We start from the raw sequence: 15,497 nt of genomic DNA on the forward strand, positions 1-15,497 counted from the left end.
TCAACTGTCTGTTAAAGAGTTTTGGAAACAGTTTAATGTTTTAGATGCTATAAGGATTATCAGAGATTCTTGGGGTGAAATTTCCCAAAAAACCTTGAATGGTGTCTGGAAAAAAACTTTGTCCATCCTTTTTTAAATGCGAAATGGATCAAGTTGCTGAGGCAATAGAAGTAGTTGTCAACCTTGCCAGGCAATTAGATTTAGTCGACAGTCAGCGAGCTGTTAGACTCGCATAACAAGGAGCTTACAATCGACGAGCTCATAGAGATGCGTAAGCAAAGTGCTACTGAAGAGACCGAAACCTCAGATCCGGTTTTACCAGAAAAGTACATGACAATTGCAAAATTAACAGAAGGTTTCAGCTTAATTATGAAAGGTTTACAGATTTTGGAGGACATAGATTCTAACGAGGAACGAATTGTAGCCACAAGGCAAGGAATAAAAAATCACTGGCTTGCTATGAAGAAATTTTTGCGTGACAAGAAAAAAAATAATGCCGTCAGATTTTATGAAATTTTATTAGATTTTATGAAACCATCAACATCGAAATAACTTTCTTTTTTTTTTTTTATGTACGAAAAACTACAATTATGATTACTGTATATTTCTTAAAAAATATAGGTGTTTTTGTAAACCTTTGGTCCCAATTGTATGTTTGTATATATAAATTATATGCAAAATTATACCCCGTTACGCGAATTTGACTTATCTGCTTTTCGTTGGTCTCACCTACCGCATAACTTCGGGGTATCACTGTATTGGAAACGTTCAAATTAGTTTTTAATCCTTTCCTAGTGCTGTCTATACTTCATTAAACCTCCAATATGGTTGAACCAAATTCTCACTCTCTTCCTTCATTCCATCTATGTCTGTTCTTTGAAACAGACATGGATGCTTTCCTTATACAATTTTCCTCATGAATGCAATACTCAGCTGTTCAAGAAACACATTAATAAATTCCTTCTTTCTATGCAGCCACACAGACTATTTCACCTTCAGCTATTTAAAAAAAAACATCAATTTCTTCTTACACATACTTGGCAATGATATGCAACCTTCTGTTTGTGGAATACATAATAAAAACTCTACATCAGCATTTATCTATCTCCTTTCTGCTTAATTTTCTTTCAATCAACAGTTCTAAGCTAAGACTATAAATTAAAGATGCCAAGAAATGATATTCTTGGTTTCATCCTTACTCAGTTGTGAAATGACTTCACATGCAAACTTTGTTTGCTACACTTGGATAAAGGATGAAACCAAGAATATAATTTCTTGGCATCTATAATTTATATTATAACATTGTAACACATTTTGATTCTTGTCAACATTATCATCCTGATGAACTCATTCTTCAAATCTTGAATTCCATGAACTCTCCTACATTCCAGCAATCATACGCTCTTCTGTTCATGCAATTATACTTGCTTTTGTTCTGTCATCCATACTTTCATTCCTGCAATCATGCTCACTTTAGTTCCATCATTCACAGTCTTTTTCATTCCCTCAATCATGTTTGCTTTTGTTCTAATATCATACTAATTTCAACAAGCTGCATATGTATTGTAGGGAGGTTAATATAATATAATACTCTCCGACCACAGATGATAGAATCCTGGCTGGAAGATTGCCAATAAGAGTCAATTTATTTTAAAAGGGAGAAATGAATAAGGCGATGTACGAATTCATCGCCAACATGTGAAATCATGTACTTTATATGTAAAATTTTCCAACTGCTGTATAAACGAAATAGTTATTACCTTATACATACTAATAAATCTTGTTAATTATAGATGTTGAAATCGTAATCTTCTTGGTAAGTTCAGGATAAATTAGGATTCAAATAGCCAAATTTTTCAATCAGATGGATTGAATATGTAATAAAAGTTGCAGAGTCCATAGCTATAATTGGCAATGTAACAAGACATATTCATTAAGACTCAAATCCATCCACCAAACAAGATCTTGTCATCTTCCCCCTCCCCATTCTATGAAAAATCTCATCCACTTTCATCTAGTAATAACTCCTTACCAACTTATATGAATCAATCATATCCTCCCTTCTCCTCCTATCCACTAGGACTCTGTAATTTGCATTTCCTCAATCTTTCTTCATACTCAACATTTTAGAGATCAGAGAAAATCCTTAGTCAATCAACTCTGGGCCCTCTCCAATTATCTCTTTGCCTTTTTGAAAACCACATGACCAAATATGTGAACAATAATTCATATGCAGCTTAATCAAGGCCTTATACAATGGAACGATAATCTCATTACTTCTACACATCAGTGTCTTCCACAACACTGCCATAATCTACTGCGCTTTCTTCAATTTTATCAATATGTCACCTAAATTTTAGATCATTATCCACTATCAATCCCCACATTCCTTATCTACTTCACCTCCTCAAAGATATCTCCACTAATAAACAGGTAACACATAATATCCAGTCTCTCCTTGTCGTTTGTCAACTCCACCAGTTCAGGGTGTGGCCTGTTCCACTAAAGGGGGCACTATATCCAGCAGGCATTTCTGCTACAAAGGAATACCTTCCTAGATGGAGGAAATTATCTATCACCTAGTCCCACCAGGTGATAGATAATCTTCAATGGCTGGTGAAAGACCACCACTCTGCTTATGGGAGGACTGCAGTGGCAACATGTTTGGTCTCTCCAGAGCAAGCATTCCAGTTTCTGTCTTCTATTGCTTCTCCATACACTGTGAGCGATATCTTTCAAAGGTATGCCAAACATACTTAGAGACTCAAAACTTCTTCCATTTCAAGGGTAGAGATGCTATAGGCCAAACCTTAGTTAGCCACACAAATCTGTCAGTAATGAGTCAGGTGGATTTCTGGTCAGATGGTGCATTATCCTGTCACAACGTACTCTGCTAGATTGTGCCTGAAGAGGGAGTCCAAGTAGTGGAATGTTTGAGACACTGCTGAGGACAGGCAGGTTATAGCAAAGAGACTAGTTACTTTTTATATGGGTGTCATATCCAAGAGTCTATTGCCTCTCACTGCATGTCCCTACTCTATCCTTTTATCCAACTCACTCACTCACTCTGTGTATGTTTTCCATGAACAAACATTTTGTATACATGGCCTGTAAGAGAGTCCTGTAGATGCAGCTACAGTAATCTCTCAATTATCTTCAAATATCTTGTGAAGCTTGTGAGAACTAGAATCCAGAGTTGGGTTGACAACAATGGTATAATCTTTGATGGACAGCATGGATTTGCTAAAGGGAGGTCGTGTTTTAGTAATCTACTTACTTATTACAATAAAGTGACTGCTTCCTTGGACAGAGGAGAAGGATACACAGTAATATACTTGGATTTCGCAAAAGCTTTTGATAGAGTGCCTCATGATAAGTTGACAGTCAAACTAGAGCAGATGGGGTTGGATATTAGATTAGTGCATTGGATTGGAGACTGGCTATCTGATAGGTATCAACAAGTTGTGTATGGGGGTGCAATATCCAGGAAAAGGAAAGTCACTAGTGGAGTGCCTCAGGGATCTGTTTTAGGGCCATTACTATTTAACTTGTATATTAATGATATTGGCGAAGATTTGGATGGAGATATTCAGTTGTTTGCAGATGATGCAAAGTTGGGACGAACCATAAAGAGTAGTGAAGATGTTGTGGCTTTGCAAGAAGACTTGAATAAATTGAGTGATTGGGCAAGCAAATGGGGATGTGAGTTCAATGTTGCAAAATGTAAGGTTTTAAAATTTGGAAAACAAAGATGGGATGCAGAATTTATGCTTGGTAAGAATATATTGTTGGAAGTAGAGGAAATAAGAGATCTGGGAGTGATAGTGGATAAGGATCTAAAATTTAGGGGTCACATCGCAAAAATTGTGAAGACAACACAAAGACTTCTGGGAATGATGAGGAGGACACTGACGTGTAGAAGTAGGGAGATTCTTGTTCCATTGTATAAGGCTTTGATTAGGCCACACATGGACTATTGTGCCCAGATTTGGTCACCTGGTTTTCAGAAGGATGAAGAGATGTTGGAAAGGGTCCAAAGGCGACTGACTAAGGTAGTTTCTGACCTCTGGAAGTTGCTATAGGATCAATGGTGGAGAAGTTCTACAGCGAATAGTGGGAGATCAGGGGAGAACCAGAGGTCATCCCTGGAAACTGTATAAAGAGGGTGTGAGTAGGGGAGTGAGAGGCAGGTTTTTTTCGTGCAGAGTTGTGAATGATTGGAATGCCTTGCCTGAGAGTGTGGTGTCTGCAAGGAGTTTGAATGTGTTTAAGACCCGGTATGATGAGATGTGTGTGAGATAAAAGGACCTCCTAGATGAGTCTTTGACTCCATGAGGTCTTGTTTAATAATAATAATAATAATAATAATAATAATAATAATAATAATCTGAATCATCACTTAACTGACCCTTGAATTGATTTGTCACATCCAATTTCTGATACTGTGCTGTGTACCAATACCTTCAATTAATTAACCTTTCAGTTATCTGACAAGCAAACTGATTTCCCAATGCAGTTGGATAATCAAGGGATTACTATATATGTCCAATTTTATAATGCTAATGATAAATTTAAAGTTTACACAAAACTTATAAAATATTCATACCAGAGTCACAATTTTTTAATTTCAATATATCAAGTACTTCTTTAGTAAAGCTATTAGGCCACAAACTACTGGAACTGAAATAAGGATCCACACCACTGTGTGGTGATGAGGCTTTTTTCAACAATTGTAATATGCTGAGTTCTAACTTTGCCCAAAAGTAGTACCAGTACACTCTTTCTAATCTGGAGCAGCTTTCCAGCTCTTGCCTTTTAACTGGCCTTTTCCATATCTGCCTTGATGCTAAATAGAAGATAAAAGTTATTTAAGTAGCGATATTTACAAACATCTAAACTAATAAGAAATGCTTCATTTTATATAAAAGACATTAATAATTTATAAATTTTTTTTCCCCCTATATCAAATTGGTTTTCATCACTAACAGAAAAAAAAAATTACATTAAAGATTAAACATAAAAACATAAGGCTTGCATGATTCTTCCTTTCTTAATTACCTTCTTTGGCAGGCATGGCATTAACAAAATATAAATTAACAAGTTTTTTGTTTTGGTTAGAAAAGTAAAAGTAAACTACAGCATACACTAAGAGGATCAAAAAAGTACGCTAAAATTTATTAAAGAAAGTTATTTAAATTAAATCGAGTACAAAGAAACAGCACTGTGTAAATTAGGCTATGAAACTGAATTCAAGCTTATGCCAACAGTTTTTTAAGTTACTGTTTTAAAACTACAGCAAAGCAAGTAAAGCAACATGGTGACCGTAATTTGTCTAGGAAATCATATGTTCTTGAGTGATTTGAAGGTTATGAAGGATAAAAACTCGAGTTTCTGGGAGGGAAAATTCTGCTACCTTCACATAAGATTGGCTAACACATCTTCAGCTACAGTTCTGAAGTTTCAAATAGACATTTTGTGGAATTATTTATATGTATAATTTTATTATAAAAATGACAAAACTTGATAATATATAAGCCTTTTCAGAGAAAACTTTTTTTAAAAATAAACATCCATGCCTTATGCAAAATTTGAACTGCAGAGAACAAGTAGTAGCTTTTACTAAGTAAGCTACAAAGGCAGACATGATAATTATTGACACAACTACTGAATCTGCTCATGAAGCACATTCTGCACTTACTGTAGTATTTAATAATCACTGATTAATAACTGTTGATTATAATATAGGGAGTGAAGATCACATCAGTCTATTCTTTGAACCTTTTATAAGACCCACTGCAGCTTGCCAATAAACTATTGGCATGTATATTTTAATAGCGCAAAGTCCTTAAGGCTCTAGAGAAATAGAAGTCTACTCATTTATTCTAAGTATCTCTCTAAGAATGACAGAGAATTGCACCTTTCAACTGAAAAGACCTGGGTCTGCTTCTCATTATAACAAGAGGAGAAATCTTTATATGGAGTTTTTCAACTAAAGGTAAGTTAGAGATCTCATACAGAGGTGTCAAGGTTTTTTCCCTCCTGGAAACTTAAATTTTCCCTCTCACATACAGACAAATCAGCTAGAAAATAAATGTAATAATTAATGAACAAAAATACTGTTAGTGGGCAGTAGATGGTGTGTAGTAATGTAGAGCATAGATGGAAGATTATGTGGTGTAGATAATGAGGGTAACTTAGGTGGGAGACTGATTACATTTCCTGGTGTGAGACCACCACTGTTTATTAAAGGCCTGAAGTGGTTTGAAAAAGTTCCATGTTTGGTCTCTAGAGCAGAGTTTCTGGGACTATATAAAAATAAATTTTAAAAATACAAAAAAATATATAATTGATAAAAATCGAAAAAAAAAAAAACCTTAGCCCACCCACAGTGCAAAATTTACTCTAGTTTTTGCAAATGTTCTCACTTTTATGTTGCAACCACCTTTCTTGGGTGGAGCAACATAAAAATAAAAAAAGGGATTCTTTCACATGATAAGTCCTCGTACTTCTTGGATGTCATCATCATGAACCATGGGCTCACTGCCCGTTGGTGTCTGATGCCTCCTTCACTATCTTCTTCCACCTTTCTTTGTCCAGTGCACAGTGTCGCAGTTTCTGTACATCCATTCCACACCAGTCCTTTATGTCACTATCCATTCTCTGTGTGGTCTATCTCTTCTGTTTACACCATCCATAATACCAAACATCAAGTGTCTTTATCTTCTGGTCCTCACTCATTCTGCAGATGTGTCCAAATAATTGCAGCTTCCATTTTATAATCTTCTGCATTACATTTTCCTTTGTTTGTATCTTCTGATAGAGCTCTTCATTTGTGATTTTCTACCCATCCTATTCTTAGAATCTTCCTGTAACAAGTTCTTTCAAATGCCAAAATTCTTTTTCTTGATTCCTTATTTATTACCCAGGTTTCAGATCCATACAGTACATTGCTAAAGATGCATTTTTCCAACACTCTTAGGTTTGTTTGCAGGCTGATCGTTTTACTTTTCCAGATGTTATCCACGGTCTTCAGATTTGTTCTTCCCTTTGCAATCCTGGTCTTTATTTCTTTTTTACAGGCCAAATCATATGTCATTTTACTTTCCAAGTACGTGAATTGTTACACATTTTCTATATCAATTCCATCTACATGTATCTTCTATTTCATGTTCTTGTCACCAAATACCATTGTCTTTGTTTTTTCCAAGTTCATTACAAGTCCAAATCTCTTTCCTTCCTCATTTAACAGTTTCAATGTTTTTTGTAGTTCTCTTTCGTCTTCTTCCATAACAACAATATCCTCTGCAAATCTCAGATTGTTAATTCTCATCCTATGTACTGCTATTAATTTTGTACCTTCCTTTATTTTATCCATTGCTCTTTCTAAATGTGCAATAAAAATGCTTGGTGATATTAGGTCTCCCTGTTTGTTCTAAACCATTTCTATCATCACCTATTCTAACTGCTGCAACTGCATTCTTGTAAACATCTCTTAATATAGCTATCAGTTTTCTATCAATTCCATAGGATTCTAGAACTGCTAATGTCACTTTCTGGTCGATACTGTCAAATGCCTTCTGAAAATCAACAAAGCATATGTATGTTTTTGGTTTTATTCCTGGCTTTCTCTGCTATTAACCACATTCTCAAAATCTGTTGAATTGTGCTTCTATCTTTCCTAAATCCTGTTGCTCGTCTGCAAGGCATGCTTCCAATTGTGTTCTCAATCTTTCTGTCTATCAAGGTGACTCATCAAAGCAATCGTTCTATAATTTTTACATTCTAGCTTATTTCCTTTCTTGTATAATGTCACTAACATCGATTTCACCCACTTCTCTGGCTTTTTCCCTTCTTTCCATACCATATTACATAGTTGGTGCATTTCTGTAACCATACTTTCACCACCATATTTAATCATTTCTCCAGTGATGTTATCATTACCAGGACTCTTGTGTTTTAGCCATCCTATTGCTTTTTCTACCTCTCCTCTTAAAATGTCCATGTCATGCTCATTACCTGGTGGATATCTGCTTCAATTCTTCAACCAGTTTCCCAACTTCATCTAATTCTAGTTTTTCTTTATATAGCTCACTAAGAATCTTGTCCACTGCTGTACAATGTTATCTTTATTCATTAATACTTTGCCTTTTTCATCCTTAATTGTGGTCTGTTTTGGTTGCCACCTGCTATTAATGGTTCTAATCATTTTGTACACCTACCTAGTTTTATGTTCTCCATAGTGTTGTTCTATATTCTAACCATTTCATCTTATCCATTCTGACTGCTTTTTTCACCTCATTATACGTTCTTCTATATTGCTCCTCTATTTGTTCTGATGTATCCCTTCTTATCTTCAACATTCTCTTCTCCTGTACTAACTTCAGTGTTTCTTGTCTAATCCATTTCTTGATCTTCTCTTCTTATGGTAGTGTTTCTTCAACTGCGTCTTCTATCGCCTTCATTACTCCTTTCACTCTTAGATTAGAAATTTCTTCTTTGTCCACACTTTTAAGTTTCTCTTCTAACACTGTTCTGTACCTTCTTCCTATTTCTGCTTCACTTATTCTTGCTATGTCGCTTCGTTTCTGATGATGGGGTTTATATTTTCTTTTTAATTTCAACTTGATGTTTGTAATCATTAAACAATGATCTGAGTCTATATCCGCTCCTTGAAAAGTTCGACACCGTTGTACTGATGTTATCCATCTTCTTTTAATCATATCAATCATGTTCTTGGTTTTCCCATAATTTGGCTGCCATATCCATTTTCTACACTCCTTTTGCTGGAATCTTGTGCTACAGATCATCAGCTCATGATCTACAGCAAATTCTAACATTTTTTCACCTAGTTCATTTCTTTCACCAAATATTTTCCCATGACCCTTTCCAAACCATCATTATCTATTCTGACTTGGCATTCCAATCTTCTTCAATAATTACTACATCTTGCTTTGGTATTGTTTCTATTGTCTCTGTCAGATCTTTGTAGAATAAGTCAATATCTTCAGATGTGGGTGCATATATCTGGACTATTGATATATTAAATGGTTTTGCTTGAAATCTTGCTATTATGATTTGTTCACTGACTGGTTTCATCCCATGTGCTGATATTCCTTTTGCATCTTCCTTCATTTTATCCATTGCTCTTTCTAAATGTGCGATGAAAATGCTTGGTGATATTGGGTCCCCCTGTCTAGTACCCCTGCTTGTTCTAAACCATTTCCCCAAATCACCACCTATTCTAACTGCTGCAACTGCATTCTTGTAAACATCTCTTATAATTATAATTACTATAATATAATTATAATTAACTATAATTATAATTATTATTATAACATCATCATGAAGTTAAATGTCTGGTAAGTACTGTCAACTTATATCTCAATCATATCACTCTCCCCCCTCTCTAATCTACCTAATTCTGAAGATTACATTTACATTCCTTCAATCTTCTCCCAGAGTCAACATTTGGCAATCCTGATATTATCTTTGTTATCTGACTTTACATACTTTGCAAGTTTCCTTCATACTTTCAAAATTCAAATGACCAGTACTATTACTTCTTATCTCTTCTGTCCTAGGACAGGCTCAACCTGTCATGGATAGTAATTCACCATTTTCTCCTGTCTTGTGCAAGATCTTTCAGCATTTTCTGGTTTATGAAGTTTATGTTTGTACATAATGTCTGTAAACACATTAATTGTAATCTTCCTTTGAAACATCTCTGGAAAATTAACAAAAGCACACACACTGGAAAGAATTCAAAACAAATGAACAAACAGGATATTAAGTTCATAGATTACTACAGTTATGGTTAATATCAAATGACAATAGGTGAAATGGTTTGGTCACACAGATTGCACCCAGAGAGAGAGAGAGAATAGTGCATCAGACATATGGATGGATGGATGGATGAAAATCTATCCATCCATTCATGTTTCTTTTCAAAGATAACAGCAATGTGTTTTCAGCGACTTTTTAATTGTCCATGTAACTCCATAAACGGGAGTGGGAATAATGATTGAATCAAAACACTTGAGTTTCAAGCAGTTTGATAATTGATTCTGTGTTTATTTGTTCAGGTATCATTTAAAGTAGATGTGATCAATGAATCTAGTGGTTAAAACTACTAGATTCATTGCAAAAACATTGTTAAAACTACTAGAACAAGTAATCATAATAGATTACTTGGAGCAAATGTAGAAATGTGTGGCGAGTGGGTTAGCTGATAAAAGAAAGAAAGAAGTGCAAGATAAGAGAAATGAGGGCTTGACCAAGAGAGAAAGAAAAATCAAGGAGCGAGTGTTATATGGCGATACAATCATAAAAGGTGTGATCCACGAGAGTTTGACAAAATCATGCTTTCTGGTGCGAAAATAAATGATGTCGGTGAAGCTATCAGAGCACAAAAGATGAGGGTGAAAGAAATGATCGTAGTGACTGGAATGAATGATTTAAAAAAGAAAAGTATGGCATGAGAGAGGTCATTAAAGAATTACTGGAAGTAGCAAAAGAAAACAGTGAGAGAGTTAAGATAGTGAGTCTGTTGCCACAATATGACAGAGCAGAGCTGAGGAGGGCCATAATAGTGAATGACTCGATGCATTGGTTGTGCAGGAGGAGGGGTGTGTGGATGTGTTGAAGTGAGTTTGAATCTGAATGGGATGTTCGGAGACTGGAAAAAGTGTTGTTAAATGAAGTGAAAGGGGATGTGCAGAATCAGAGAAACTAGGTGTTTTGGGAGAGAGAAGCTTTTGAGTGGATATGCAGATATCAGTGATGCAGTTGAGTGTAAGAACCACAGGCAACAAAGCAGAATGGGATAGTTAATATAAAGCATTAGGATAGCAGTGCACCTAGGAGGCTTTTGCACACTTTATGTACACTTATGCCAGGAGAATTCGGAACAAGCAGGAGGAATTTTTGGCATTGGTTGGCTCATCCTGACCAAAGGTTATTGGCATTAGTGAGACATGGCTAAGAGAAGATAATATAGTTAGTGGGATAGAATGTATAGGATATAGTGTGTTCAGGGAGGATAGAGAGAAAAGAATGGGGGGGAAGAGTGTTATTGATGATAGCTGATGAACTGCAACCAAAAAGAGTAGAAGTTCAACAGAAGACTAGAGAAAATAGCACATTTGAGGCTACCTGGTGTGAGGTTGAGGCCAGTAGAACAAAATATACAGTTGGATGCTGCTATAGAGCAGGGATTTAAAATATGGAGATAGTATGCATTTTATTTATTTCATATGGGGATTCCCCCCTTTCCTCCCCCATCCCTTAGGATGGGTAGGATTAAGTATGTATTTTATGACTGTATTTTATGTGTGTATGTGTTCACAAGGCTGGTTTGCGTGTTCTCAAGGACGAAAAAATCTGAGTTTCCAGGTGAAAAAATTCTCTACCAAAGTATGAGACCGGCTAACTCACCTTTAATCAAAAGAGACCAGATAAAGGTTCCTTGTGTCATGGATAGAAATTGAAGCCAGGTCTTTCCGACAAAAGGGCTTCGTCTATACAGACTGAGCTACCCAAGCTCATAGTATGCATTAGCATATAGACTTAATGAGAGGAGGACAGGTAATTACTATGGGTGATTTCAACAATGGGAACAAAGAGTGGAAGAAGGAGGAGAGGACACATAGGAGGAAGTAAATGGAATTTATGCATTTACTAAGTGATAACTACCTAAGAAAGCATGTGATGGAATATACTAGGGATTTGAGAGTGCTGGATGTAGTAACTGAATCTGAGAATTTGTCTATAATGAATATGACCATGTTGCCACATCTTACCACACATGGTAAGATGGATAGGAGGGTGGTTGATGGAGAGATATCAGAGAGTAGTTTATTCAGGAGTCGAGTCCAAAAGAAGGCCTGTGACTAGTGTCATGCTGCAGGGTTCTGGTCATCGACTGCTACTGTTTAATGTTTATTAACAATATAGGAAAAAATTTAGGAGGAACTGTTCAGTTATTTGCAAATAATGCAAAGTTAGGTAGAGCAATAGTTACTACACATGATGTCAAAATTTTTTGCAGGATATTTTGGATAGATTAGCAGACTGGGCAAAATAGAATGGATGTCAGTTTAATGTGGCAAAGTGTAAGGTTATACATTTTGGGGTGAAAAGATTACCAGCTGTATACCACATTGGTGGAACTGTACTCTAGGAAATTGACAAAGCCAGAGGCTGGGGAGTGTTAGTGGATAGGGAGTTAAAGTTTAGGCGGGTACATAACAAACATGGCTAAAGCAGCTCATTAGATTACTTGGTTACTGAAGAATACTTTGACAAGCAGGTTATTGTTCTTCTTTATAGAGCCTTGATAAGACCTCATCTTGATATATGAGCCAGAGTTTCTTGGTAATGAGGAGGAGAAGGTGGAGAGGATCCAGAGGTGAGTGACCAAGATGGTAGCAGGTCTATGGAAAACCTTACGAGAACAGATTGAAGATTTTTGGGTTACAGAAACTTGTTGATAGGCAGAAAAGGGGTGATATGATTGAGATATACAAATTATTGAGGGGTTTTTACAAGATTAATTCAGAGGAAATTTTTTAGAACAGGTGTGTTGGAGGGAGAACTAGGGGTCATCCATGGAAACTGAAGAGTATAGTTAGCAAGGGTGTGAGAACTAGGTTTTTTGCTTGGAGAGTGGTGAATGAGTGGATTAGATTGCCAGAGTCTGTTGTGGGTGCCATGACTGTGAATGAGTTCAAAGTAAAGTATGATAGATACTGTATATGATGAATAGTTCTTGACATGATGTTTTGGACCTCCCTTGATGAGTCTAATTACTCTTTGGAGTTGCCCATAATAATAATAATAATAAAATTATATTTTCTTAGTTCTATAATGGCTAAGGAATGCAGGCTAGAGACAAACAGTGTAGGCAGGAAGGCTTCCAACAGTATGGGAATGGTCATATATGGGAAAGTATAGAAGTATAGTGCTGGAAAAGGAATGTTAGAAAGGCCATGCATTTGAGAGGAAGTACAATGGTATTAATGAACCAAATATGACTTACTGAACATCACACAGATTATTGTTTGTATATTAATACAAGGCATATCAGAAACATGGATGTAGAGTTTGTGATATTGAATGAGTTACTTTGTTCAAGGCTTATTGGCACAAGCAAAACTTGGTTAACTGAGGATAGTGTATATAGGAGGGAAAAGAAATGGAATATATTGTCTTTCAAGATACAATATAGAATATTTCAGAAGACATGAAACAGAAAAGGGCATGGGAGTACTTTAATGAAAGCAGAGAAATTATATATATATATATATATATATATTACCCAAGGTAAAAAACTTATTTACATATATATATATATATACAGTATATATATATATATATATATATACACACACACACACACACACATATAAATATAATACAGTTTTTCAAGATATAATATAGAATTTTTCAGAAGACAGGAAAGAGAAAAGAGCATGGGAGTACTTTAATGAAATTTTTATGTCCACTTAGGAAGAAATGAGAGTCAGAATAATATATCTAATTGGATATTCTTACATGCTTACAAATGTAGTGGAAAATGCTTAAATAAACTGGTTGGGCAAGGAAAAAAGAGAGTGATTCTAATTTTAATTGTGGAAATATATACAGAAAATAGGAAATATCATATAAAAGAGCAAAAAAAGGAAGGGGGGTTACTATGACAAAATGCTAAGATGGAAGCACATGGAGTCAACTGCAAGTGCTACCTGCAGTGGACGACCCACCATACTCAATGAACATGACCGTAGGGTACTATACTATATGAACAACAATATGCAAAAACTGCAATTCATCAGCCGACACACTGAATGCAGAATTCCAGGCATCGACCGAAATACAAATCTGCATAAAAATGTTCAAACTGAGGCTCACAACGCGAGTTTCCATGGTAGGACTGCAATATGCAAGTCCCACATTACCCAAACAAACATGCAGCATTGTCTTCAGTCGTATAAAGAGCATGTACAGTGGAATGCAGAAGCTTGGAAAGCTGCATTATGGAGCAAAGAATCATGTTACACCTTCTACCCAGCAGATGGACTGGTGTGGCAGATGTCTGGTGAACATCTCTTACCAGAGTACATAATCCCAACTATGAAATTTGGAGGTGGCGGTGTGATGGTATGGTCCTGTTTTTCCTGGTTTGGGCTTGGAACTATGTTTGTAGGTAACAAACATTGAACTCCGAGAGGTATCTGAACATTCTAGAATGCAATCCTCTTCCTACTTGGTGATATTTCTATGGAACTAACCATTGCCTCTTTCAGCGTGACAATGCGCTGTGTCATAATGTTGTTGCAGTTGTTTCTATAACCATGTGGTTTGTGGGACATATACGTCACCACACTTGACTGACCTCCAAACAGCCCTGATCTCAACCCTACTGAACATCTGTGGGATGAACCGGATCATTGGATGAGGTAAATGGACGTCTGCCCTACAACTTTGCAGGCCTTCATTACATGCCTACAGAAAGAATTGCCATTGACAGTTATCATATGCTTGTGGAAAGTATGTCCCATTGTTTCAGTCATTACAGCAAAAGGAGGTGGGTGCCATGGCTGTTTATTCCTCACACTATGGTGTCTGTTGACTTTCTAAGCAGTATATATTCCAGGTGGACCAATTAGCTCTCTGTATATCAGAGGAGAATTGGATGAAAGAAAAGTGGTAGATGAGTTAGAAGTATTAATTAGTTACATTTGTTGTATCTGACTCTGATGAACATTGGACTGGATGAGATATCAGCCCAGTGCTGAAGGAATGTGCAAAAAGCAATTCCCCTATATACAAAGGCAAATAACAAAAATTATACTGGACTATGGGATGTTGACTATCAGAATTAATAGAGGTATAAAATCTAACTTGTAGATTTTATCCAACAAATTCAAGGTGTCATATCCTGGACGATGCACAGGGACTGGTTAGTAAGAGAGTGAGTGGCAGTTTTTTCCCATGGAGAATGGTAGTCATATTAAAAATATCTCTCACTTTTTGCTACTATGAAATGTTTTGGTTCATAGAGAGGACAGAATGCAGACAGTACAAAAGTTTAAAGATTAATAGAATTATACTTTATATTACATTAGTGGACCTCCCACAGCGAGTCTCATAAGACGATGACGATACTAATATTAAATATTATGTCCATAATGTCTTGAAATTATAAAGCGATTAAAAATATTCGATGGAAATTTGCAGTACCCTTCACAAAGCCTTATTATCCCTTATACAGTACATATCCTTATCCACCTGTTCTTGAATTCCCTTTTTGATCAATTTTTCTAGTACTTTTACCACCATGCCTAAGATACTGATTGGTCTATAATTTGCTACTGCAGTCTTAGAACCTTCCTTACACAACAGAATTATTTTGTCCTCTTTCTGCTCCCTTGGAACTCTACCAGAGGTGAGACATAAATTAAAGAGCTTAGTCAGAGGAATGCCGGCCTGGTTGGCAT

General features: G+C 36.0%; 1 protein-coding gene across 1 annotated transcript in view; it reads right to left on the reverse strand.

The window, feature by feature from the left end:
* The window catches only part of LOC150092367 (uncharacterized), a 151,161-nt gene that overhangs the window by 117,043 nt on the left and 18,621 nt on the right, over positions 1–15,497 (reverse strand). Inside the window, exon 3 of the mRNA XM_090414852.1 lies at positions 4,607–4,846. Coding sequence (XP_090270978.1) covers positions 4,607–4,846 — 240 coding nt within the window. The remainder of the gene's footprint in view (positions 1–4,606; positions 4,847–15,497) is intronic.

Source organism: Typopeltis vanoorti, chromosome 26, assembly GCF_054136105.1.
Source record: "Typopeltis vanoorti isolate ZY-2024b chromosome 26, IOZ_Tvanoo_1.0, whole genome shotgun sequence".
NCBI lineage: Eukaryota > Metazoa > Arthropoda > Arachnida > Uropygi > Thelyphonidae > Typopeltis > Typopeltis vanoorti.